This window comes from Alosa alosa, chromosome 11, assembly GCF_017589495.1.
Source record: "Alosa alosa isolate M-15738 ecotype Scorff River chromosome 11, AALO_Geno_1.1, whole genome shotgun sequence".
Lineage (NCBI taxonomy): Eukaryota > Metazoa > Chordata > Actinopteri > Clupeiformes > Clupeidae > Alosa > Alosa alosa.
Genome location: NC_063199.1, coordinates 9,863,928 through 9,887,902, shown reverse-complemented (window position 1 = coordinate 9,887,902; position 23,975 = coordinate 9,863,928). Strand labels below are relative to the sequence as shown.

The window sequence follows — 23,975 nt, the reverse complement described above, 5'->3', positions numbered from 1 at the left end:
ACACAGTCCATAGTATTTTCTATATATCTGATCTTAAGGTTAATTCATTGATATTTCATTACAATAAGCTCACACTATAGTCAGCCAAAGACTCATACTGTATATGTGGCTGAACTACCTTTATAACAATGAAGGGGAGAAAAAATCAATCGTTCTCAACATGACTGCTTGGATTCAAATCAATCATGTATTGATCCTGGGGGAGCCAACTTGATAACACTCAAAACAGGCGTTTTTGGATTTTTTTTACACACACACACACACACACACACACACACACACAGACATGCACACACACTGCACATGCACACACTGCACACACACACACACACACACACACACACAAACATACACACACACACACACACACACACACACACACACACACACACACACACCCTGTGACAGAGAAAAACACTGGAGGTAAACTCAATTGAACTGCAAATCCTGTCTGCCCTTGACAACGAGTAGCTATTGGCATTTGCTCCTGTCCTCAAGCTTTTGACTTTAAAAAATGGAGACCTCGGACCTACCATGCGAGTTGTGTCAAGCAGTGAGGTCCCAACGAAAAAAGAGCCCCACTTTGACTTCCATGTAATAGTGACACAAGCTATAGAAATTGTCAGGGACTGAACCAAAAACAGGTGAATCTTTGTTTTGAAATGCTATTTTGAAAAAAACAAAAAACAGACACCTGTCAAGGTCACCTGCCCGTTGTGTTGACATTGCTTGTCAGTGAGAGCGTTGGTTATATAGTAATATGTATATATGTGATATCTTTATCTGATGAGAAAGGCATCTAATTTACTGAGACTAATAATTGGTGCCAGTCTAGTCAGCTTACATCTCAGTGATCCTCTAACAATAAACAAAACAAATAAACAAAACAAAATAAAATTCTAACAAAGACCTCTGTGGAAAGGAGTGTAACCCCCCTCCTCCTGTGAGCTCCTGGTGTCTTAAATCACTGCAGTCCACCTAGGTTTACCACTTTACAAATCAAACCTGCTCTCGAGCAGCCCTATGATACTCTTCAGCTGTCATTATTTCAAAACCAAAAACAAACAAACAAAGTAGCACCCCCTATGTAATAACCAACCACAGTGCCCTCGCGTTTAGCTGTAGCATGACTGCACGTTGCAGGCGCGGATCTCCTTGCGGTCCCTGCAGGCGTTGGTCTGGGCGGCCTTGGCCTTCTTCCTGGAGCTCATGAAGCGCTCCTGGATGCCCCCTCCACACGACTTGCTGCACTCTGTCCAGCTGGACCAGGAGCGCATCTTGCAACCTGCTGCAACGGAGACAGAGCGGAGGAGATGAGGGGGTGGGAGGCGGCCACTGAAGGAAGGAAAAGAGCTAACATGCTCTCTGTCTGAATAAGGCTGTTAGTTATGACACATAGGTGCAAAAGCTCATCTATTAAAGACTTTTTTAAGCTTTACAAAAAAGACTGCCTTGACATTTTCTGAGTTAAGGCTTATTGACTATATTGTATAAAAAGTTCAACCGAGGTGGAGAGCTGTTGGGAAATTGGCATTTGAGGAAGGAACACAGCTGACTCCTTCAGTTGATGTCACTTCAAGGTCAAGGTCCTGTGAATTTCCTTGTGTCGCTCTGTTTCCAGGGGGATGCTACCTGTTGAGCCACTGCTAACATCCTGTGTTTCCTTCCAGAAAGTTCAGAAGTTCTAATTGCCAGAGTTCTGGACATTTTATTGAAGATAAACTAAGTGGACTGTTTTTATGATATTGACTGTGCTATGTTGATAGTTGTGTTGTATCCCATGTATGTGGGGATGGGAGGTGGAAATGAGTGGAAGGGCTAAAGGGTGACTTGGTATATGAAGGCAAGTGTATTGTATTGGAGACAATGTCTTTCATATATGATGTTAAGCACCAAATACAATAACAATGACTACCAAAAAAAAAAACAAGTTCAGAAGTTCTCTTTCTATATGTGTGGATCCAGATGGCAAGCGCAGAACATTAATAGATGGCTATGATTCTAGAATGCAGACCTAATGGTCATCAGTTTCACTAATGAATAAAGTCCTTTTACAGTAGGCAAGTCTCTCCACTCAGATGCCATATTGCAATGCATTTCGGGCACTTATCGCATGTATATGTAGGCAGAACTGTGTGTATGCAAGGCTTCACAACACCAAACTTGCTCCAGCTGCGAGATCATGACACATGATTGACACGATGGATTCACACATACCACATGATTGGCAGGATGTATTCACATGTTAACTTTTGGCGGCAGAAGGGATGGAATATGTGAACCATGTTTGTGTTACGAACTAACCCCATACATTTCTATGGGAGATTCTTTGAGTGTTATGTCTCCTCATTAAAAAGTCTCTATAAAGAAATTCAGAGCTTGTCTGTAACACATGATGGTCTGCACACAGTGGGCCATGACAGGCTCATCTGGAGGAGTTAGCCCTATGGCGGCTTCCCTGAGACACCACAGATGTGCGGGGCAGCGGCTCAGGGGGCCAGCCGGCTGTCTTCTGGTGGGGCGAACGAACGGCTGAGTGACCACGGCGACGGCGAGAGACTGCTGAAACAGGCCGTGAGGTTTGATTTATCTGCGAGCTCCATCCTAGAGGAGGAAATGCAGGGATAGAGGGATGGAAAAAGGGACGGAAAGAGATATGAGAGGAGAGAGAGAGAGAGAGAGAGAGAGAGAGAGAGAGAGAGAGAGAGAGAGAGGTATGGTCGGAACAACAGAGCTAATGAATGTCTTCTCAGCCCCGGAAGGCCGCCCAGTGCTGACCACTAAGCACATTTTTGAGGTGCTGAACTGAGCACACATGGGTGGGTGGGCGAGGGGGCGGAGGAGGAACCAGCCTTGGCTGCAGTTCCAGCCACGTTGGGGGAGCTGCTACCCCTGAGACGCCAGTCAAGGAGCCCTCTCCTGACCCTGGAACAGTCTGCGCATTCATCACTGTCTCCCTCTCATTAACTCGGGGTTACGGACGGGGCGTTCTCACCGAAACAAGGAGGATCGGGGTGCGTAGTCCCAGCACATTGTATCTCTCCCTCTCTCTCCCTCTCTCCCTTACCTGAGAGGTCTGAGATGGGACAACCATCTGCAAGAGAGCACTGCATCACTTCATCACGCTGACAGGGCACTTTGATGTATGACAGGGCACCCTCTCTCTCTAGATCTCTAGGTCTTTCTCTCTCCATTTTTCTCTATCTGCCTTATTCTTTCTAAAGCTGTTGCTTCCTAAGCACTTCTTATGCATTGTAGTGCAGGTAGCTTTTTTAAGTTATTACACCAATAATTTCAGAAGAATTAATTGATCAATTAATTAATAAAACAATTAATGATCAACTCACAATTTGTTATGTGTCTGTCGTACATTCACATATCCTGTTGGCCTTGAACTACTGTATCAAAGATCACCATAGCCCTGGCTTCAGAGAGTTGGAACTTTGAGCCAGACAGCCTTTCCTTGCAAGCTGTGGAACGTGAAGCCAGCTGATGTGTGTGACTGGGCACTCCAGCGCTGCTCTGGCCAGACACCTCATGTGTAATTCATTCTGACGGATCGACCGAAAGGACAATAGTGATTAGGGGCAGTTGAGGAGGGCATTAGCCTGCTCTGCCACTCTTTTGAAGTCAGCACTGGCTTGGCGTGTGTGTGTGTCTGTGTGTGTGTGTGTGTGTGTGTGTGTGTGTGTGTGTGTGTGTGTGTGTGTGTGTCTGTGTGTGTGTGTGTGTCTGTGTGTGTGTGTGTCTGTGTGTGTGTGTGTGTGTGTGTGTGTGTGTGTGTGTGTGTGTGTGTGTGTGTGTGTGTGTGTGTGTGTGTGTGTGTGTATGCGTGCTTACTGCCAGACTGACCTCCTCCTCCTGCTGGTTCCTCCTGGGGAGGGCGTCGGCCGGCCTTGCCCCTCCTCCTCTCCTCAGGCCGGACGTCGGCCCGCTGCTGCTGCGGCGGCCTCTTGGTGGGCTTCTTGCACTTGCGGATCTTGCACTTCTTGCGCTGGACCGTCTCCGGGCAGGGCGTGCCGCCAAACTGCGGCTCCAGCTTGATCATGCGTGAGCGGATGGTGTGGCCCTTGCCGCACGACTTGTTGCACTCAGACCATTCGGACCACTCAGACAGCATGCAGTCGGTCGCTAGAGGTTAGGAGGAGTAAAAAGACAGAGAGAGAGGGAGAGAGGGAGAGAGAGAGAGAGAAAAACAGAGGGAAAGGGCGAGAGAATCTCTTAGTTGTACTATATTTTGGGTTTTTCACTTGAAGGCATTGATTTTGCACCCTTTGGAAAGCAGAAACAGCCCCAGGGAGTTTGCTGAGCAAGTTTGATTTGTGCAGTGTAAAGGTGAATGTACCTCTCTCTGTGTGAATGCGTGTGTGTGTTTGTATGTGTGTGTGTGTGTGTGTGTGTGTGTGTGTGTGTGTGTGTGTGTGCGTGTATGTGCATGTGTGTGTGTTTGCGTTCTGATGTCCATCGGTTACTCACGGCACTCGGGCAGCATGCACTTCTCCACCTGCTCCAGCTCGTCGGGGCACTCTCCGGGCTCCACGGGTGATTTGAACATGCGCTGGCGCGTGCGCATGCCCATGCCACACGTGGTGCTGCAGCCGCTCCAGTCCGACCAGGGCGACAGCATGCAGCGGAAGGAGTCTGCGCACACACACACACACACACCAAGATCACTGCACACTTCACGGATGAAAACAGTGTGATTCTGTCTACAGATTTGACCATACCCTTTCATTTAGCATGTAAAAAAGTCAGCATGTGACATACAACAACACTAGTTGGTACACAACAATCCAGACTATATGGTTGTATTGAACAATCAACTCAGGCAAGTGCAATCAACTCACAGGCCTGTGGAGTGCATATGAAAATCAATATTGCATATCTAATTAGAGACTGTGCTCCAACCACTCATTTGACACACTGTACATTCTAATGAGCTTGATCTCCATCATAACGAAGTCGCTCATAAAGCCAGTAATGATGGAGATTAGTGGTGCTGGTGCAGGTAATGAGGACGGGAGGATTTATTGATCAGACAGTTTTATAGAAGGTCAGAAACCACAGAAGGCAGGTACACACATGAGAGAGAGTGCTCCTGTCCAGTCCTGTTTAGATATGTGTGAGTATTCTCAAATATCCATGTAGCATTTAGGACATCATACATTTCTTTGTCTGTCCTATTTCAGAACCAGGGACTGAAAACATAATGATTTTCATTTCGGTTTGTTCTGAGCAAAAACATTATGTTTTCGTTCCTGTTCCAGTGTTCCAAGGCCTCTCCTCTAAATGTTAACCGGTTAGAATGTTATAGAACAGTGTTTCTCAAACTTTGTCAGACCAAGGACCACTTAACCAGTAAAAAAAAACCTCATGGACCACCTAGCTAATAATAGACACAATAGGCCTACTCACTGAACCACCTTGCTAATTGTCTTTGCACCTTGCTTATTATTTTAGAGGATTCATATGATTTAAATTTAACATAGGCAGTGTTGCAGAACTGTTAGAAGTTGTTTATTGCAAACAGATACACGTCTGTTTCGCGGACCACTTGGGATAGCTTGCGGACCATCAGTGGTCCCCGGACCACACTTTGAGAAACACTGTTATAGAAGAATGGTTAATAACGTTCCTTTAAAAATGACATTGCCTTTACAAATTGATTCATGGCCGGTGTCACAATATTGCCCAACAACAGCCTTAAAGTTTAATTCAAAGCACGTTAGATATCAAGGCTAACTGTTAAAAACACTGCGGCTGAATTTAGTTGTGGGGCGAGATTTGAAAGTACAGTAGGCTATATAATATTAGATCTTCAAAAATGTTTGATAGCCTAACTTCAGGCACAAAAAATGTCATTGCTTTAAGCCCTGTAATAGCCTAACTTATGTGAGGTGCTATCAACTGCAGGCCTATAGATATTTTCCTAGTGTCTCTGGAAACCTATGTTATTTCACACAATGTTTCAGTAATTTAGTTACATACTTGGAAAAGGCAGGTCTAGTCTATTATACAGACACTGATTCATAAAACCTGACTAAATTCATCCTATAAGGGGTCTGGGGAACACTGTGGACAGGTGACTTTCCAAGCCTATGGACTTTGAATAAAATTCAAAGAAAGGTTAATCGGAACGATAAGTACCGTTATTAACCGGTTATCTAAAATTACTCTGGAACTAGTGAAATTGGTCTCATTCCTGTTTTTGATTAATTTCCATCCAAACATTGTGTTTGTTTCCAGTTTTCGTTCTTTGAACCGATTCTATTTCCTGTTCAGAACCGCAACTTCTGAAATATGACACACTGAAAGAGTCATGCTCATTCCAACAGCTTTATGGATATTTAATCTAGGCCCTAAGTGAATCATTAGTATAGAGCAGGGATTCCCAAACTGTGGTAAGTGTACCAGCGGTGGTACGCGAGCTTCCACTAGGGTGTACGCGAGATGAAAAGGGCAATGTTGGAAAGGTGTTAAAAACATTTTTAAAAATCTTAAGCCGTTCTCTTTGCTCTTTGTGTTTCATAATGTTGTTCTCCACCCTGTTTTTTTAGTGTGAAAGCTCATAGACCAGTAGGGCGGCTAATTAAACATGATGACTAGAATGCATCAATAGAACGTTTTACGTTTTTATGTGTCGGATGGTGGAGGTACGCAAGCCAAGTAAGGATGTAGGTGGTGGAAAACGGGAAAAAAGTTTGGGAACTGCTAGTTCTAATTTAACCTTAAGGTTGATGGATTAGGGATGTTTGGTGTGTGTATGTGTGTGTGTGTGTGTGTGTATGTTTGTACTCACGGCACTCTGGCATCATGCACTTGTCCACCTCCTCCAGCTGGACGTGGCACAGCGAGCCATCCGAGGGGGGCATCTTGACCATGCGCTGGCGCCGCTTCATGCCCATCCCGCAGGTGGCGCTGCAGGGCTCCCACTCGTTCCACTCCGTCACCACACAGCTGCTGGGCGCTGGGGTCAGAGAGAGGAAGAGGCCTCTTTAGCCTCAGACACAGATCTACACGCTCCCTCAGTGCAGCACTCAGTGCTACATCTTGAGCAGTTCAGTTGACAAAAGTTTACGGCACAGATAGTTACTGCTGGATATGGAAATATGTGTGTTGTGCAGTGAAAATATGGATATCCTCCATATGGATTCCTTCAAAACACACAGACACACAGACACACAAACACACCTACACCATTTATATACAACTACACTCTCTCATACACACACATACACAAACAAAACACACACACACACACACGCACACACACACACACACACACACACACACACACGCAAACACTCACAGCAGTCGTCGTTGACTGTGCACTTCTGAATTTCCTCGGTGGGCAGCATGCAGAACGAGCCGTCCTCGGGGAACTGCTTGATATAGCGCTCGCGGGAGCGCATGCCCATCCCGCACGTCACGCTGCACGGGGACCAACTGATCCACTCCGACATCATGCACGTGGACGACTCTGGGGGGTACACACACACACACACACACACACACACACACACACACACACACAAACACACACAAACACACACACACACCATTAAACTTTCCTCCCCGCTGAGATTTCTGAGATTTATGTGGGTGAGTAGCTATGCATCAAAGATCAAGTGCTTCTCCGGGGACTGAGGACATTTCAAATAAAGTGGGTATTGAGAGGCGCACCTGTGACTATATTTATCACTGCATCTCAGGGGAGGACTGATCCATTATCGCCCTTCCTCACTCTCTCTCTCTCTCTCACACTCACACACACACACACACAGACACACAGACACAGAGGAAGAGGAAAAAGCTCTTGAAGAACCAAGTCAATTTTCCTCCAGTCCTCGTCCCCTTCACCCTTTCTCTAGCACAACCTCAGGTTAAAAAAAGACAGATGAGGGAGGTCGTGGAATTGCACCGCCTTGGTCTCATCTTAAGAGTGCGACTTCACAATTATCTCCCGTCTGGCCTTGCGAATGAATTTGCAGTCTGACAGGATGGATGAACTTTCGTGGAACTTTCGACGGATCTTTCCGCAGCCTTGCTCCAACATGGATGGCAGATTGTGAGTGTGGGTGGGGATGTCAGTGTGTGTGTGGGTTTGTGTTTGTGTGTGTGTGTGTGTGTGTGGGGCAGTGGCTGCAGCAACAGTGTGGCCTAATAAAGCAGAACTAAGTGAATCATTAATAAGAGCAGTAAATAATTGTGGCCCTGATAGGGCCACCCTGGGACCCCCGCTCCCCCCATACACCAACAGCGATGATCAATCAATGCACAGTGTTAATGGACCATTAAATAAAAACAAAGGAGGCAGGCTGCGGGAACAAAACGCTCGGCAAAGTGCGAGGACCTGTTAATCGATAGTGTGCGGTGGAGAGAAACAATAGCCTTGGATGACTCCAAAACCTCACCAATCAAACACTGACACAGCCGACTACCGGAGGCTGCGCGCGTGCGCGCGTGCGTGTGTGTGTGTGTGTAAGAGAAAAAAAAGAGGGTGAAGGGAAATGAGGGATGGAGGGAGAGGGAGAAAGAGGGTTTCTAATTGATTACCTATCCACCATGAGCCAAGGCCTCTACCTCTACCAAACAAGTCTGATAAAGAAAACATGGAGGGGTAAAGGAATTTTGCCTTCCAGCGCTGGCGACTTTGGGCCAAACTAAACAAAGTCTGAAGCTTAGTTCTTGAAACATTAGCTGTCGTAAAAAAAAAAAAACAGACCATACCTTTTCACCCACAGCCTGACAAAAGGGGAAAATAGACAGAAGAAATGAAAAAGTCTGCTTGCTTGCTTTTACTGTGCTGAGGGCTTCAGTGGCTTAAGGGGAGCAGACAGCAGACAGAGCGGCAGTAAGATGTGGCTCATCTGGGCAGGGGGAGTGGGGTGTTGGGGGGTGCTCTTGTAAGGGGACGCCTCAGTGAGTAAAGCCATCCAGTAGCTTAAGCCTTTTGCACCATAAAGTGCAAATGATCTATCGATTCCCTTTAATCATAACAGATGTGCCGTGCCAGCTTCAGCCTGAAGACTCCTCAATGGTGGGGAAGTAATAGATCCGCATGGATTAAGGCGTGTTTATGTTCAATGCTGTCTCCTTTGATGCTTGTAAAGCAAAAAAAAATGCTAACAAATAGCTTCTTTTAACACCTGTGCCCGCTGTTTGATTTGAGGACTGATCGATTGCACAGGCCGAGTCAAGCTGTTTGACATCTGTTGGAAGTCTTGCCCCAGCTTCCCAAAGTCTCTGAGCTGTTGGCGATGTGGACATCGGGACAAATTATTGTTCAAATCAAGAATAAGAATGAGAATGTGCAGCTGTTTGCAGCTGTGTGTGTGTGTGTGTGTTAGAGAGTGAGTGAGAGAGAGAGAGAGAGAGAGCAGGAAAGAGGGACAGAGAAAGGAGGAAGAGGGGGAAGAGGAGTTTTCCACATGTGCTTTTACAGTTGTATGTACAGTATGTTATAAAACAAATATCAGACCCTGAGGACCTGTAAGACATTTCAGGGGAAAAAATGATGTCCATATGGTGGTCTGCATATTGGTCTATTTGTTCTTGCTGTACATGTAAGTGTGTGTTTGTCACACATTTCTGAATCTTTTTTTTTTATTTCCATGAGCTTTTAACCGTAATCATCAACATTAAAACAAACAAAAAAAAAGCTTGACATATTTCACTGCATGTGTAATGAATCTAGATTATATGATTTTTTAATTTCACTTTCTGAACTTTTCCATGATATTAAGAGCTTTTTTTTAAGGTTGCACCTGTAGGCTACAATTTATTTTAGATCAACCTACTACATTTTATATCATACATTAATATACAAGAACATTATTGACTAAAGTGTTCAACTAGGCTATATCGTTAAGTAGCAACTTTTTGCACAACCTTCTCCCCTCCCCTGCATATGTATATGTGCTGTATGTATGGAGGGCTGTATGAGCTTGCGTTACCATATGTACTGTATGTATGGATGATGGTATGAGCAGTGTGGAGGTGTTCCTTCTCACCCTCGTTGCTGCAGCCGGGCCCCATGCAGGGCTGGAAGTCTTGGGTGTGGGGGCAGGGCACGCTCAGGTCTAGTTGGGCCTTCAGCATGCGCTGCCTCATGCGCCGGCCCTTATCACAGCTGGACGAGCTGCAGGCTGACCACGGGGACCAGTTGGAGTAGATGCACGTCTCCGGGGTGTCGTCTCCTGGACAGCCGGGGGTAGAGAACACATCACACCCAGGCAAGCACGCATACACACATTTGCATGTGTGCTTGCACATCCACGCACACACAGAAAGGCACACACATACACAAACACACATACTGTACACACACACAAGGACAAACACACACATACATAGAAACATGGACGCACATGCAATCATCCAGATACATGTACTTAATCATTCAAACACACACACACACACACACACACACACACACACACACACATTCATACACAGATGTGTGTGGGAAGAGATTGTCCTTCACAAGTTTCAAGGTTCCTGTAACTTTTTACTGCAGTCACAGTAAGTCAAACTCTTTCTCCTTCTCCTTCATTCTTGCTCTCTCTCTCATTCTCTCTCTCTCTCCCCCCTTCCTCTCTTTATCCTCATTACTGCCTCCTAGCAACTGCCATCATCCACCTTTCTGACTCAAGTGCTCACCAGTCTCTGGCTCTCCACAACAATCTCAATAGGAGGAGGAGGACAAAGCAGTCATTCTGTCTGGACCGGCGAATTAGCAGAGCACTGTAATTTGCAGTGTATGATTGTAAATCATATTAGGGCCTCCTTGTCCCTCAGACTGAAGGGGGGGTAGAAGGGGGTGCGTGGTGTCTGCTTCTTATCACGACAGAGGGGGACATCGGGAACGTTTACATAGGCGGGCTTTCTCCCAGCGTCTCCTTAATTAAACTGTCTCCTGGCCATGTTTTTAAATGAGGTGTCAGCAAATTGGATAACACGGCCGGGGCTACACACCTTCCTGCGGCTCCTCGGGGGCAATATCTGCCACAATATCGTCCACCGTGTCGGGCACAATATTGCACTGCTCTCCCTGCGGACGAGAGAAAGGCACGGGTCAACATCACACAGTCGCTGATAAAGATCCGCAATTTGCCATCTGATCTCTATCAGGGGTAAGTCAGTAAACAGGGGGAAGGGAACAATATTATTCCCTTTTACTGGCAAGTGTGTTGTGGGGGAAATCAGGCTATCTGTGTGGTTGTGTGAGAGAGAGGGAGGGAGGGAGGGAGGGGAGAGAGAGAGAGAGAGAGAGAGAGAGAATTTAACAGCTCTTTATTACAAAACACACGATCACATTACCATAAAACCATCACTTTTTTTAGAAAAACTGAAAATCAAAGAAAATAACCTGAAAAAAATAATTCATTATCGACCAATGAGCATATTGCTCCACCTTGGCACCATTCTTCTTCAAAAGAATTAAAATCACCTTTTGTTTCATAAAAGTCAAATTCTAATTTTACTCTTGATTTCACCAGGCTTAATAAAATGTCAATTACATCATGGTCAGAGTCTTTTCAATCTTATTCTTCCTACTTATATAAATGGCCATCTTAGCATTCCCAAAGATATAATTAATCATTTCACACTTGCAACGTTCTTTTCTGAACATATTTAAACCCCAATATGAAGGTCTGAATAGAGAAAAACTCTCCAAAACACTCTAATAGCTTTGCCAACAACTTAAAAACAAAGGTGGCAGTCTGAAACAATTTGAGTAGGCATGAAAAACAGTCTCTCTCCAAAACAAAAAGGACATTCATGGCTTACATTTTGATTTAAAACAGAAATAAAAGAGTTAACTGCCAAAATACCATGCAGTAACCTCCATTGTAAGTCCCCAGCTCTTTTAGTTAATGGTGGTTTGTATAGAGATTTCCACTCTGGTTGAACATTACTTACTAAACCAAAAGTAGAACGCCAAGGCGTGTCAACCTTTCCATCTAGCCTTTCTTTATTTATCACTTTAACACAGGTCTTGTAAAGACATTTACCATTGACTTAAGCTGAAATCTATTTCTTTTTGGGGGGAAAAAATACCTTTACAATCATTTAATTTCAGTGTAAGTGACAATTCAGGAAAAGGGTCTTTCTATCAGGAATCAAAACGCCATCAACATAATTTTTATCATTTTGCGCTCACGTGATGTTAGTTCTGTTCTCCAGCAATGCAAGATCTTATCCACCATACGCAAGGACCTCACTCCCATGCGTACAGCCAGTGTGGCACTGTCCATAAGAGAGCCTGATACATCCACCAAATGACGCAAACGTGTAAGTCCAGTACTGCATAAATAACTGTTCAATCCAGGCATTACATTCTTTGAAATGTCCAGTCTTGATCCATAGATTAGAGGCTCTCTAGGAGCCAATGCAAAGAACCAGTCTCTTCCATTCGGCTAACATTAAATAAACCCCAGATCTTAAAAAGTCCTTTTTATAAAAAACAGGTAAATCAATACAATGTATTGCATGAGAATCCAGGAAAACAAAGATTTGTCTAAACCCAAACCACTCACATTATGCATGATTTCACAAGCCACAGGCCTCCAAACAAGATCTTCTGGCCCAGTAAAAACCTCTGAATGAACTGAAGCCTAAAAGCAGCTGCTCTACTGGGCAAATGGATTAAACACTGGCCACCTTCTTCTTTTTGGTAAATACAAAACACTCTGAGGGATCCAATGCAACTTATCCCAGAAGAAATCTATTAGGGTTGACTGGATCTTCATTAAAAAGACCTGATGGTGGATCTAAAACAGCCAGCCGATGCCACAAAAAGGATGCCACTAGATTATTGATAACCAGACAGCGCCCCTATATGACATCTGAGGTAGTAGCCATGTCCATTTTTTAAACGTCCCTTCACTTTTTCAATGACTCCATCCCAATTTTTTGTACAGTGTTATCATCTCCCAAAAAAACACCCAGATATTTGAAACCCCCTTTTTCCAATTTAACCCTTCTGGGAGTTTGGCTGGTCCATCTACCCAATTACCTATCTGAAAAGCATCACTTTTTTTTTCCAGTTGACTTTGCAGATGATATCACTCCAAAATCCTTCACAACATCATCATTTAAGGTATCAACATCATTTTGATCATTGACTACTACAACCAAATCATCGGGCATATGCTGATAAACAAAAACCTTTTCACAATTGGACAGAGAAAAGCCAGTCATTTTACACCTTAATTTGTGAAGCAAAGGTTCTATTGCCATGGAATAGAGCATTCCAGACAATGAACAACCTTGTCTTACACCTCTTAGTGCTTTAAAAGGGGACACAAACCACCATTAACTTTCACTATACTCTCAATGTCATTATAGAGCACCTTAATTAAATTAATAAAACCCGAATTGAATCCAAAAAGCCTCTAACACCCCCATAAATACTTATGCTCAACTCTGTCAAAAGCTTTTTCCTGATCCATGAAAACAAATCCAAAATTCTTTTTTTTAACTTACTAGAAACTTCAATTGTATCTCAACAAGGAAAATGTTGTCAAAATGGACCTTTCAGGAATACAGTAGGTTTGATCAACATGTATTATTTGTTCCATCACTTCTCTCAATCTAGTTGCTAGTGCTTTGGAAAACATTTTAACATCAATGCACAGGAGAGACACTTAGCCAATGCTTCAAGTCGGTCAAGTCACCTTTTTTGGTAACAGTGTCAACACAGCCCTTCGACAGCTCAGAGGAAGGATTCCTTTCTCTATACTGTCATTCAGCACTTCATGGAGATCTTTCCCAATACTGACCAAAAGCCTTTGTAAAAACTCAACTGGCAGTCCATCAATGCCAGGAGCACGCCCATTTTCCATACCCATCAGGGCTGTATAGAGTTCTTTCAGTGATAAAGCTCCATCCAGCATCTTTGCTGAAGCCTTTGAAAGCGTTGGCAAGTCATGAAGGAAACCACGTTCAATCTCCTGATTTCCAACCAATTCACTTTTAAAAAGTTCTGAGTAAAAACTCCTTACTCGTTGTCTTATTTCATTTGGCTTAGTCAACAATGTTCCTGTTTCTGAGCACACAGCATGAATTAACTTTTTTCTTCCATTTTTCTTCTCTAAATTAAAGAAATACTTAGACGGAACATCCATTACAGATACATTTTGTATTCTTGAGCGGATCAAAGCGCCCTGTGTTTTTTTCCCCAAAAAATCAGCCAATTCCACTTTTTTACTTTTAAGTAATTCTATTTGTTCTGAATTTCCTTTGTTATCAACCACATTTTGCAAATCCACAATCTCCTTTTCTAAAGTTTTCATGGATCTAGCTAGGTCTCTACTGACATTGAAAGTATATTTTTGACATACATGTTTAATTTGAATTTTTGCTACATCCCACCATTGTTGCAAAGAGAAAAAAAAAGGCTTCTCCAACTTAAAACTCTCCCAAAAAACAGCAAAAGCTTCTCTAAAAGTTTGATCGTCCAACAACATCTTATTAAAATGCCAATACGCACTTTTTGGTTTAACCGCAGATTTTATAAGTACACAACATGCCATGCAATGGTCAGAAAAACCAACAGGACTGATATAGAAACATCGAAAAGCACTAAAAAAATGCTTAAAACAGTACATTTTTTTTCTTGCCATTGATAAATGGCAAGAAAAAAGTCTTGCCATTGATAAATAATTATCCGACAATGAGACCAACTATATTGCCTTTGTTTTTGTGAAAAGATCTCCATATGTCAATCAATTCATATGCTTCAATTAACTCAATAAGACGCTTAAGAGAGGCTACATGAGGTTCTACATGATTTCTATCTAAAATATCAGCAGTACAATTAAAATCACCACCCAGAAAAAGAAAATCAGTACTATTACATGCACCAAGAACATCACCAAGCTTATCCAAAAACACATCCCTCTCTGCAGCTAAGGTAGGAGCATAAACACAAATGAAAACAAAACATCATTTTCAAAAACTGCTTTTACTTTCAATAGTCTTCCTTTTTAACCACCTCTTCCACATCATAAGAATATGGAAGAAACGATTTTGAAAAAGAGGATAGCAACACCTCCACTTAAGGACGTATTGTGACTGAGTATGGCACGCCCATCCCACTCCTTCACCCAATCAACTTCATTAGTTAAGTCGCTATGTGTCTCTTGAACAAGGAAAACATCAAAATTTTTCTGTCTGCTTAATTCATAGAATTCTGCTCTTTTCCTCCCGTCTCTGGCCCCATTCAAATTCAAAGTAGCGACTCTAACTTCGCCCATTTCAAAAAAAGAAAGTAACCAGAAAAAGACAAAGAAAATAAACATACATATTTTACTGAGTATCACCATCATTTCCAATCGGTTCTCCTTTTTCAACTTGCGCACAATCTTAACCAAGCGAAACATCTCTTGGTCAGTAAAACCTCCGTCCTCATTTGTCCTCATTAGATATTTGGCATCATCAATGAACTGTTGTATATTGGAAAAATAATCCTCAACCTTGACATTACGCACAAATTTGGTAGTCTTTAAAAAATGGCTTATCTCCTGAGTGGAGTACACGACAACTAACGGTTGAGAAAGCTCTTGTGATTGTGAACTTGACAAACTAGAATCAGTGGAGTAACCATCGCCTCATGGTCATTATCTGTAGTTGGTAGCTCAACATCAATGTCTTTTTTTCAATTGATTTGTAGCTTTATTACTAGAGAATTTCTTTCGTTTATTTTTGGGAATTTTGAAAACATTTTCCTCTCGGACCGTTTCACAGCCAGCCTCCTCTGCTTGTGTACCAGCTCTCACTAACCAACTCTGCAGCCTCTTGGCCTACAGTCTCCGTAACCCCTGCAGGTTCCTCATCCATGATCACATCGGCTTGTGCGGGCGCAGCCAAAATTATTTCAGACTCCGCTGTTTTTTTTATTTCAGCGGCTTCGTTCGATTCGGTCACTTTTTCGGTCACATTCTCTTTCTCAACCACGTTTGATAAATCCGGTGTCGGCACATGTAATTCTACCACTACAGACACAGACTCTGCACCACCAGCCGTAATAGTGGGCGGGTCAGTTGGCTCAGTTTCCTCACCAATTTCAGAATCATTTGCACGTGTATCAGTTTGTTCCTTAACATTATCTTTTTTGTTTGGGCAAGCACGAACCAAATGTCCATGTCCACCACAACCAAAACATTTCATTGAGTCTGATGTTGCATAAACAGTGTAATCATAGCCATCAACATTAAACTTGAACACTGCGCTAAAATCACAGTCCTGTTTCAGAAACATATGCACCTGGCGTCTAAAAGACACCATATGGCTCAACAAAGTTGACTTGCATCCCACAGGTATTTTCTTAACTTGAGACACCACTTTGCCATACTTCGAAAGTTCTCTGATTAACACCTCATCTTTTAAGAACGGTGGCACGTTAGACAATGTGATTTTCTTTAGATGGGCTACTAAGTGGAAGAACAGGGCAAGCCAACCATCAATTTCAATTCCAGATTGAACAACTTCATAGGCTTTTTCGATTGTACTCAAAAAGAACGATCGCATTGCTCATTCTAGATGCCGACAATACATTATCGTATCCAACAATTTTACCCACCGCTAAACTACACGCTTCACACTAACACTAGACGCCACTTTAACGCCATGCCGTCTGGTTAAACAATCAAGTTTTGATTTAGGAGTTGCCATACTACCCAGCTTAATGCTGGCAGCAGACTCTCAACTCAATTAACAAACAATACTATCGAACAAATAAATATTTAAACAAACAACAAGATAGAAAAGTTAGAATGTCAAGGGCACTCACTCAAGCCAGAATCGGCCTTCAGTCACGCTCACACTCTGCACACGCACTCACTTCCGCTCAGAGAGAGAGAGAGAGAGAGAGAGAGAGAGAGAGAGAGAGAGAGAGAGAGAGAGAGAGAGAGAGAGAGTGTGTGAGTGTGTGTGTGTGTGTGTGTGTGTGCGCGCACGTGCATACATCCACAACTACTACGGCCAGGAGTTGAGATACTTCCCAGCTGTGCAGCGGAGAGGAAACATCTGTACTACTTATAAAAAACTGAATCTCGAATTTCTGTACGATAAAGACAAGCAAAAGAACTAACCCTAACCCCTCTCCATCCCCCCCGGCTTTGGCTGACATTACGCAGATTACGGACACATGTTTGCAGAGGGGAGATGTGGCACGCAAGGCAGAGAGAGAGGCTGTGTCATGCAGGGGGGAGTGGGAGGGCATGGGGGTTGCGCAACCCTGGGTTCAGGGCCTGGGACTCGTTTTGCGTGTTTGTGCTCTCCGTGTTTGCTTTGATTACTCTCTCCACCAAACATCAGTGAGTCACCGTCCCATAAGGGCCTCATCATGAGAACTTAAACAGGATGCACCACGGCAGGAGAAGCCGCTTGGCTTCCAGCCAAAAGTAAACACACTACAATGCATTATTGAAAACAGAAGTATTACTGTAACTGCTACCCTTTATAAGGTCACTGCAATATTTCTTAACATGAGAATAGACATAAATGTAATGCAAATGTATGCTACCAAATGTACTGACATGACGTAACTCTTGGTAATTCTTTTGTCTTTGTCTCTTTGTCTCCGTCATTCTGATCAAGATTATGATCTTTACGACCTCAGCAATGTCCAAAATAAATCTGACTCACATTGACTTAAAATGTCAACAATTTCCAAATATCAAACCACCAGTCATCCTTGCTTTCCATGTGATTTGCAAGTATTGTCCAGTGTTCATGCGTGGGGGGGCGTGGAAGAGAAATTTCTTTCAGCTGCCTCAGCCTCAATGTTTTCATTCTGTCGAGCGAGGCGTGTTATCAACATTCTGTTGAGGCAGATTGCATGTATTATATCTAAGTGAGAGTGCTTAATGCAGTAGAGTGTAGCTCTCCACTGGAAATTGACTGTATTGAAGCATGAAGAGAAGAGGAGACTGTGTGTGTAAGTGTGTAAGTGTGTGTGTGTGTGTGTGTGTGTGTGTGTGTGTGTGTGTGTGTGTGTGTGTGTGTGTGTGTGTGTGCGTGCGTGTAGGGGAAGAGTTGTAAATAAGACAGCTGTGCGGAAGCACCTTCCTGGCAATCCTCTCCACCACCACCCTGGCCACGGGGGTGATGGCGCCGCCCTCCGGGTCGTAGAAGGGGCTCTGGGGGTGGTCCAGGCTGGTGAGCGGCCGGATCCGCTCCTGGGGGAGCGTGGGCCTGTTAGGTGACTGAAAGGGACAGAGAGCACATACACAAACACACACAGAGAGAGAGAGAGAGAGAGAGAGAGAGAGAGAGAGAGAGAGAGAGAGAGAGAAAGTGAGCGAGAGTGAGTGAGCGAGACAGCTGAAACAGCACATCTGTGTGTGTGTGGAGGTACGGTGGAGACTGTATGTGTGTGTGTGTGTGTGTGTGTGTGTGGGGGTTTGACAGGCCGCTGTCGTTCATCTCATCTGAGTCTGCATAATTTCCCGTCTCTGTGTCACCACCCTGGCCACTGATTTATGGCTTTGTTTCTCGTGGCCGTCTCCCCGTGACTGACCTATCCTTGAGACGTAACGCCCATGGCAAGAAGTCACACTCGGCTCCAGTGATGACAACAGTGACTAATGACCAGCGTGGCAGCGCAGTGCCTTCAGCTGACTTACTGTACTTATCCATACTACTGCCTCTGTAGTGCACAACGCATACTATCACCTTACTGTACTTACTCATACTACTGCCTCTGTAGTGCACAACGCATACTACCACCTTACTGTACTTACCCATACTACTGCCTCTGTAGTGCACTACCCATACAGTACTACCACCTTACTGTACTTACTCATACTACTGCCTCTTTAGTACACAACCCATACTACTGCCTCTGCAGTACACTATCCATACTACTGCCTCTGTAGTACACAACCCATACTACTGCCTCTGTAGTGCACTACGCATACTACCACCTCTCAGCGACTCGTGTGTTGCCCTGTTTGCTTTCATTCCAGCAGAGGGCAGCTGTGATTGTGGACCTCCGAATACAGTCCACTGACAGAGCTCAGTCTATAAGGCTATTTAGTTTGGAATCCGGTGTGGGTAAATATGAACGTCTTAATGGCATTAATAACAACACACTGAATGCGCTTCTGTATGTTTGCTCATAATATTTTTCTTATTTTTTTTTGCATGGAATGTGTTTGTGTTTGTTTTCCACTAGATGCCTGGTGACTTGTATATTCACAGGCTGTAAAACTCCAAATGCAATTTCTCAAGAGCCATTCATGGCACCTGGCAGGAGGGGCGTCTGTGCGTCTCGCCTGCCTCACAGCTACAAGGATGAGACTCTTAGAGACAAACTTAACGCGTGTTGCTCACGGCTTCTGTTTGATGGGAGTGGAGTCGGGGGGTCGTTGAGACGACGCACACACCTCGTAGGTGACCCCGTTGTCGGTGCCGGCGTCCCAGGGGATGAGGTCTTGTGTCAGGCGCTGCACCCAGCCGCACTCCTTGGTGCAGAGGTCCTCGGCCGACAGGCCCACATTCCAGTCGGGGCTGGGGCCCAGCATGGTCAGGAAGGACATGAGGTGCCTTGTGCGGTCCACCGAAAACTCCGCTGATGGGGCCGTCCGGCTACACAGTGAGGGGTGGAGGGAAAAAAGGGGGGGGGGCAAAGAACAGATATTTTTGTACCTCTTTCATGGTTTTCTATCTGGCATCACTAGTGTATAAGCTTATGGGCTATAGAGGTAACATGCCAATGCTTGCAATGTTGCCCTTTCAAAGCATGAACACTCATGTTTGTATCAAAGTGACATGTGCTTATATTGCAGTGGCATATGTTTGTATCTTAGCGGGTCACTGGGTAGTTTAGTGGGCATTTTCCCTACTGGCAGTAAACCGCTCGAAGCTCATTAAAGTAAACAAGATAATGTGTAAACTTTTAGAAAACACCTGCCACATGGTGCAATCCCTCACCCTGCAGCACTATGGATTACGACTCCTTTAATATTCATGATGTTTACATGGCCACTTGAACTCTCATGACATTCAGACACACTGAGATTGATCTGGCTGTGCAGCAGATGGAGAAGCATAGCATGTAACTCCACACGTGCTGTTTAAACTCATGCAACTGATCTGATCTACCACGGCTGCTGAAGAAGACTGACTCACGAGAGGCGAGGTGTGATGCCTAAAGCAGCAACCGTCTGGCTTAGAACTTTTTAATGGTCTATAAACCAAACAAAAACAAATTAAAATCCAATCCCAACTACAATAAGTCAACAAGAACACCCAGAGCTGTTGTCTTCTGTGAGGAGTGAGATATTTTTCTCACATACAGTACCTGGAGGGAGACAACAGACCCACAATGGCCCCACGTGGGTCCAGGCGTTTATCTTGTATACTTCTTAATCCGACAGAAATAATTAGCTGCTTGCAAACTCCTTGCGTCTAAACAGAGGAAATTGACGGCCTTAATTGACAGTCTGATACTGCAACAGGTCAACGGAATGTCCTGATAAGAGACAAGGCTGCAGGGATGCCATTAACCTCGACTGCCACAGCCCCCTCGGGACGCACGTCTCATCAACACAGAGCCCTTCCCCTCGCAAACAAAACAGCTCATCAAATATTAACTGACTCATTAGGGCTGGGCGATATATCAATGTAAATGATATATTTAAAATGCGATATGGGATTAGACCATATCGCATATATCGATATAGTTCAAATTTGCGGCGTGATCCTTGCTCCACGCAAACCGCTGACCGGAGCTCTTTGCACTGCTCCCCTCTCTGCACTGCTGTGAAACTGCACGCTACTTTTCTCATAGAAATACATTTATTTCAGAAAAAGATTGACCTATTTTATTTTATAGGCTATTTTTATTTAAGATATTTTTTTATTTAAATGAGCTTTGATTTCAAAAAAGGCACTCCAGTTTTATGTTTACATTTTATTGTTATTTGAGTAGTGAGTTTTCAATAACATATTTGACTGAACATTTCATTTTACAGCTCTAACTTTGCGGAAAAAATATTGGGATATATATCGTATATCGATATTCAACCTAAATATATCGGGATATGACTTTTGGTCCATATCGCCCAGCCCTACGACTCATTAATGAATTTTGGGAGAATATCCAGAGGCAGGCAGGTACTAAAGACATGTTGTTCCTAAACCAACCGCTGTAGCACCACTGCTATGGGAATGTACGACAACCGAGAGGGAGACAAAAACCTCAAACCGAAGAAAGGATGAATAATTTGGCAGAACAAACACGGTGTCTGCACAGACTTCCGCTTTCCACTTTGCCGGTGAATTTGATGTTTAATTAAATTCTTTCTATCTAATTATTGTTTTTTGATTTTCAAAAATAACTCTGTGAATCCATTAAGAGAGCCGAACTTTGCATTCAATGGACGTTTCATGAATAACTTAACTTATTAAAATGTGTACGCCTCCAGACTCGACAGGAGTGTGAGAGAAGAGAGAGAGAGAGAGAGAGAGAGAGAGAGAGAGAGAGAGAGAGAGAGAGAGAGAGAGAGAGAGAAAGAGGAGATGTGAGTAAACAAGGCACACTTACATATTGAGAGGCTGCCAGGCTGGCCACTGTGCCTTGGTTTTAATGACTGTCAGCACGTCATCACCCTGCAGACACAGAGGAGAGAGACAGAGAGACAAAGATGAGAAGAGAGAGAGAAAGACAGAGAGACAGAGAGAGAGAGAAAGACAGAGAGACAGAGAGAGACAGAGAGACAGGGAGAGAGAAAGACAGAGAGACAGAGAGAGAGAGAAAGACAGAGAGACAGAGACAAAGATGAGAAGAGAGAGAGAAAGACAGAGAGACAGAGAGAGAGAAAGACAGAAAGACAAAGAGAGAAAGGTTCTACAGCAGTAGCAAAACAACCAAGCTCCTGAAAAACAGTGCAAAAACGTTGACTTTCTTTTGGAAAAAACAAGAAATCAAAGAAGAAAAAGGTGAATAACTGTATGAGAAGACCCAGGGACAGAACAGAACTGCAAACAAGAAAGTAAGAACTTCAGAAATATATAATATAAGAATTAGATGATTTTTCTACTAGTGCAACTGTAACTGCTACACTAGCATCTGCTGTCTCCATAGCAACACATTGCATTGTACTTGCATTGCATTGTATTGTTTAAAGAAGAATCAATCAACTGCCTTAGAGCTAATAACTTAGGCTAACTGAAGAAAACTGAAGAATTGCTAAGATCAAACAGTGAAAAAGCAAGAAATACCCATTTATTTTTTTAAAGATATATATATATATTTCTTCATTCCATTTCATTTTATAATGAGAATGAACCTGTAAACTAGTCTTTGGATGTTTAACCAGTGGAACTGCTATACTTTGAAGTGCCAACATACTATTACTATCAATCAACAAAGATGAAAAAACAATCTACTACAAACATTCTTGAAATTAAATTTCCAGAAAATATGAAATCCATAAAGGAAAGGAAAGAATATAAACTTAAAAAGTTAATGGAGATGCCAGAGACACTTACTGCAGACTACAAAGTCACTGCAGGAGTAAAGGTGAAATGTGATCTTGTTTTCTTTACAAAAAGTACAAGAGCTTGGCATACTGCTCTGTGCCACACATACACAAATATAAAAAAGTGTGGCATCAGCAGAGGAAGACAAATATCAGTTGATGACGATGACAACACCAATAATGGCAAACTCACTTTTAATATTTATCACAATGGGACTGTCATGGTTCAAGGCTCTGAGACCAGCCTAGAACACTTTCAAAAGAGTTTCAACTCACTTGTCAATTTAGTCAACAATGAAATAAAGGTGAAACCTTGTACAAAATCTTGCCAGGATGACCAAAAGACAAACATCAACCCTCTCTCCTCACCCATCTCAAAAAATATAACATCTTTAAGGAATGGATTGTCCACTCTGGAGAGAGAGTTTGTCGACTTCAGAGAGACTAACCTGAATGGCAAGGAACTAAACATCCTATTCAACAATCAGAAAAAGGAAATCCAAGGACTAAGGAGCGTAGTGAAGGAGCTGGAGGAGAATAACCTGTCTTTGCAGATGGAGATGCGTCGCCTCAAAGTTGAGCACCTCCAACAGGTGGGGGAGCTCCAGAGGGACAATAAGGAGAACTATCTGACCCTGCAAACAGTGATGCGTTGCCTCAGTGACGAGCACTTCAGACAAGTCGAGGAGCTCCAGAGGGACCTGAGAGAGACCAGTCAGGCTATGCAGACTGAGATCCGTTGCCTCAGTGACGAGCACCTCTGACAAATCGAAGAGCTCCAGAAGGACCTTCTAATATTAAGGGAAGAACAGAGGAACAGTCCAGCAAAACCTGAGGACAATGTTTCTGTACCAGCCTCCTCTCCCACTCCAGCTCCAGCCACCACTAACATCAGCACCGTGCAACGTCCACAGGAAGAGAACTCTAAAACACCATCCCAGGACAACAGGACATCCACTGTGAAAAAAGCCATATATGAAAATACTGGAAAAACAATTAGGCCAAATATGCAGACTCCACATCAAATGAGACCCCTACACCATGAGAATAATCCAGAAATTATCCTTCTGAGTGACTCTAATGGAAAATTCATAAACACAAACCGTCTGTTTCCTAAGAAAAAAGCAATAAAACTCTGGTGCCCAACAACAACAAGTGCACTAGAGATACTAGATGATAAGAGACTGAAAGATGCCACACACATCATCATTCATACGGGCACTAATGACCTCACATCAGGAAAAAAAGACATAGGAATGAAGTAAGGCAGCAAAAAAAGCAGCCACGATTGCACCATCGGCCAAAATAATCGTGTCATCCCTGCTCCCCAGGCTCGACAAGCCCCCGCAATTAATTCAACAGATCAACAAGGATCTTCAAATGCTTTGCAGCCCTGTCCCACAAATTCATTTGGTCAATCATCCTGACATTCACCTACAACACATGTATGACCACATCCACCTGAACAACAAAGGAATA

At 43.6% G+C, this 23,975-nt stretch overlaps 1 protein-coding gene across 3 annotated transcripts in view; it reads right to left on the bottom strand.

Annotated features, from left to right (window-relative positions):
• Positions 1–372: 372 nt before the first annotated feature.
• Positions 373–23,975, bottom strand: part of spon1b (spondin 1b) — a 70,645-nt gene continuing 47,042 nt past the window's right edge. The window contains exons 7-16 of one of the 3 annotated variants that reach the window (XM_048257479.1): positions 21,560–21,624; positions 19,398–19,599; positions 18,075–18,215; positions 10,978–11,053; positions 10,014–10,199; positions 7,310–7,480; positions 6,800–6,967; positions 4,477–4,641; positions 3,841–4,131; positions 373–1,288 (exon numbers count right to left, since the gene is read on the bottom strand). In XM_048257479.1, coding sequence (XP_048113436.1) covers positions 1,116–1,288; positions 3,841–4,131; positions 4,477–4,641; positions 6,800–6,967; positions 7,310–7,480; positions 10,014–10,199; positions 10,978–11,053; positions 18,075–18,215; positions 19,398–19,599; positions 21,560–21,624 — 1,638 coding nt within the window. In that variant the 3' untranslated portion in view covers positions 373–1,115. The remainder of the gene's footprint in view (positions 1,289–3,840; positions 4,132–4,476; positions 4,642–6,799; positions 6,968–7,309; positions 7,481–10,013; positions 10,200–10,977; positions 11,054–18,074; positions 18,216–19,397; positions 19,600–21,559; positions 21,625–23,975) is intronic. The other 2 variants (XM_048257481.1, XM_048257480.1) reach the window with 2 other exon arrangements.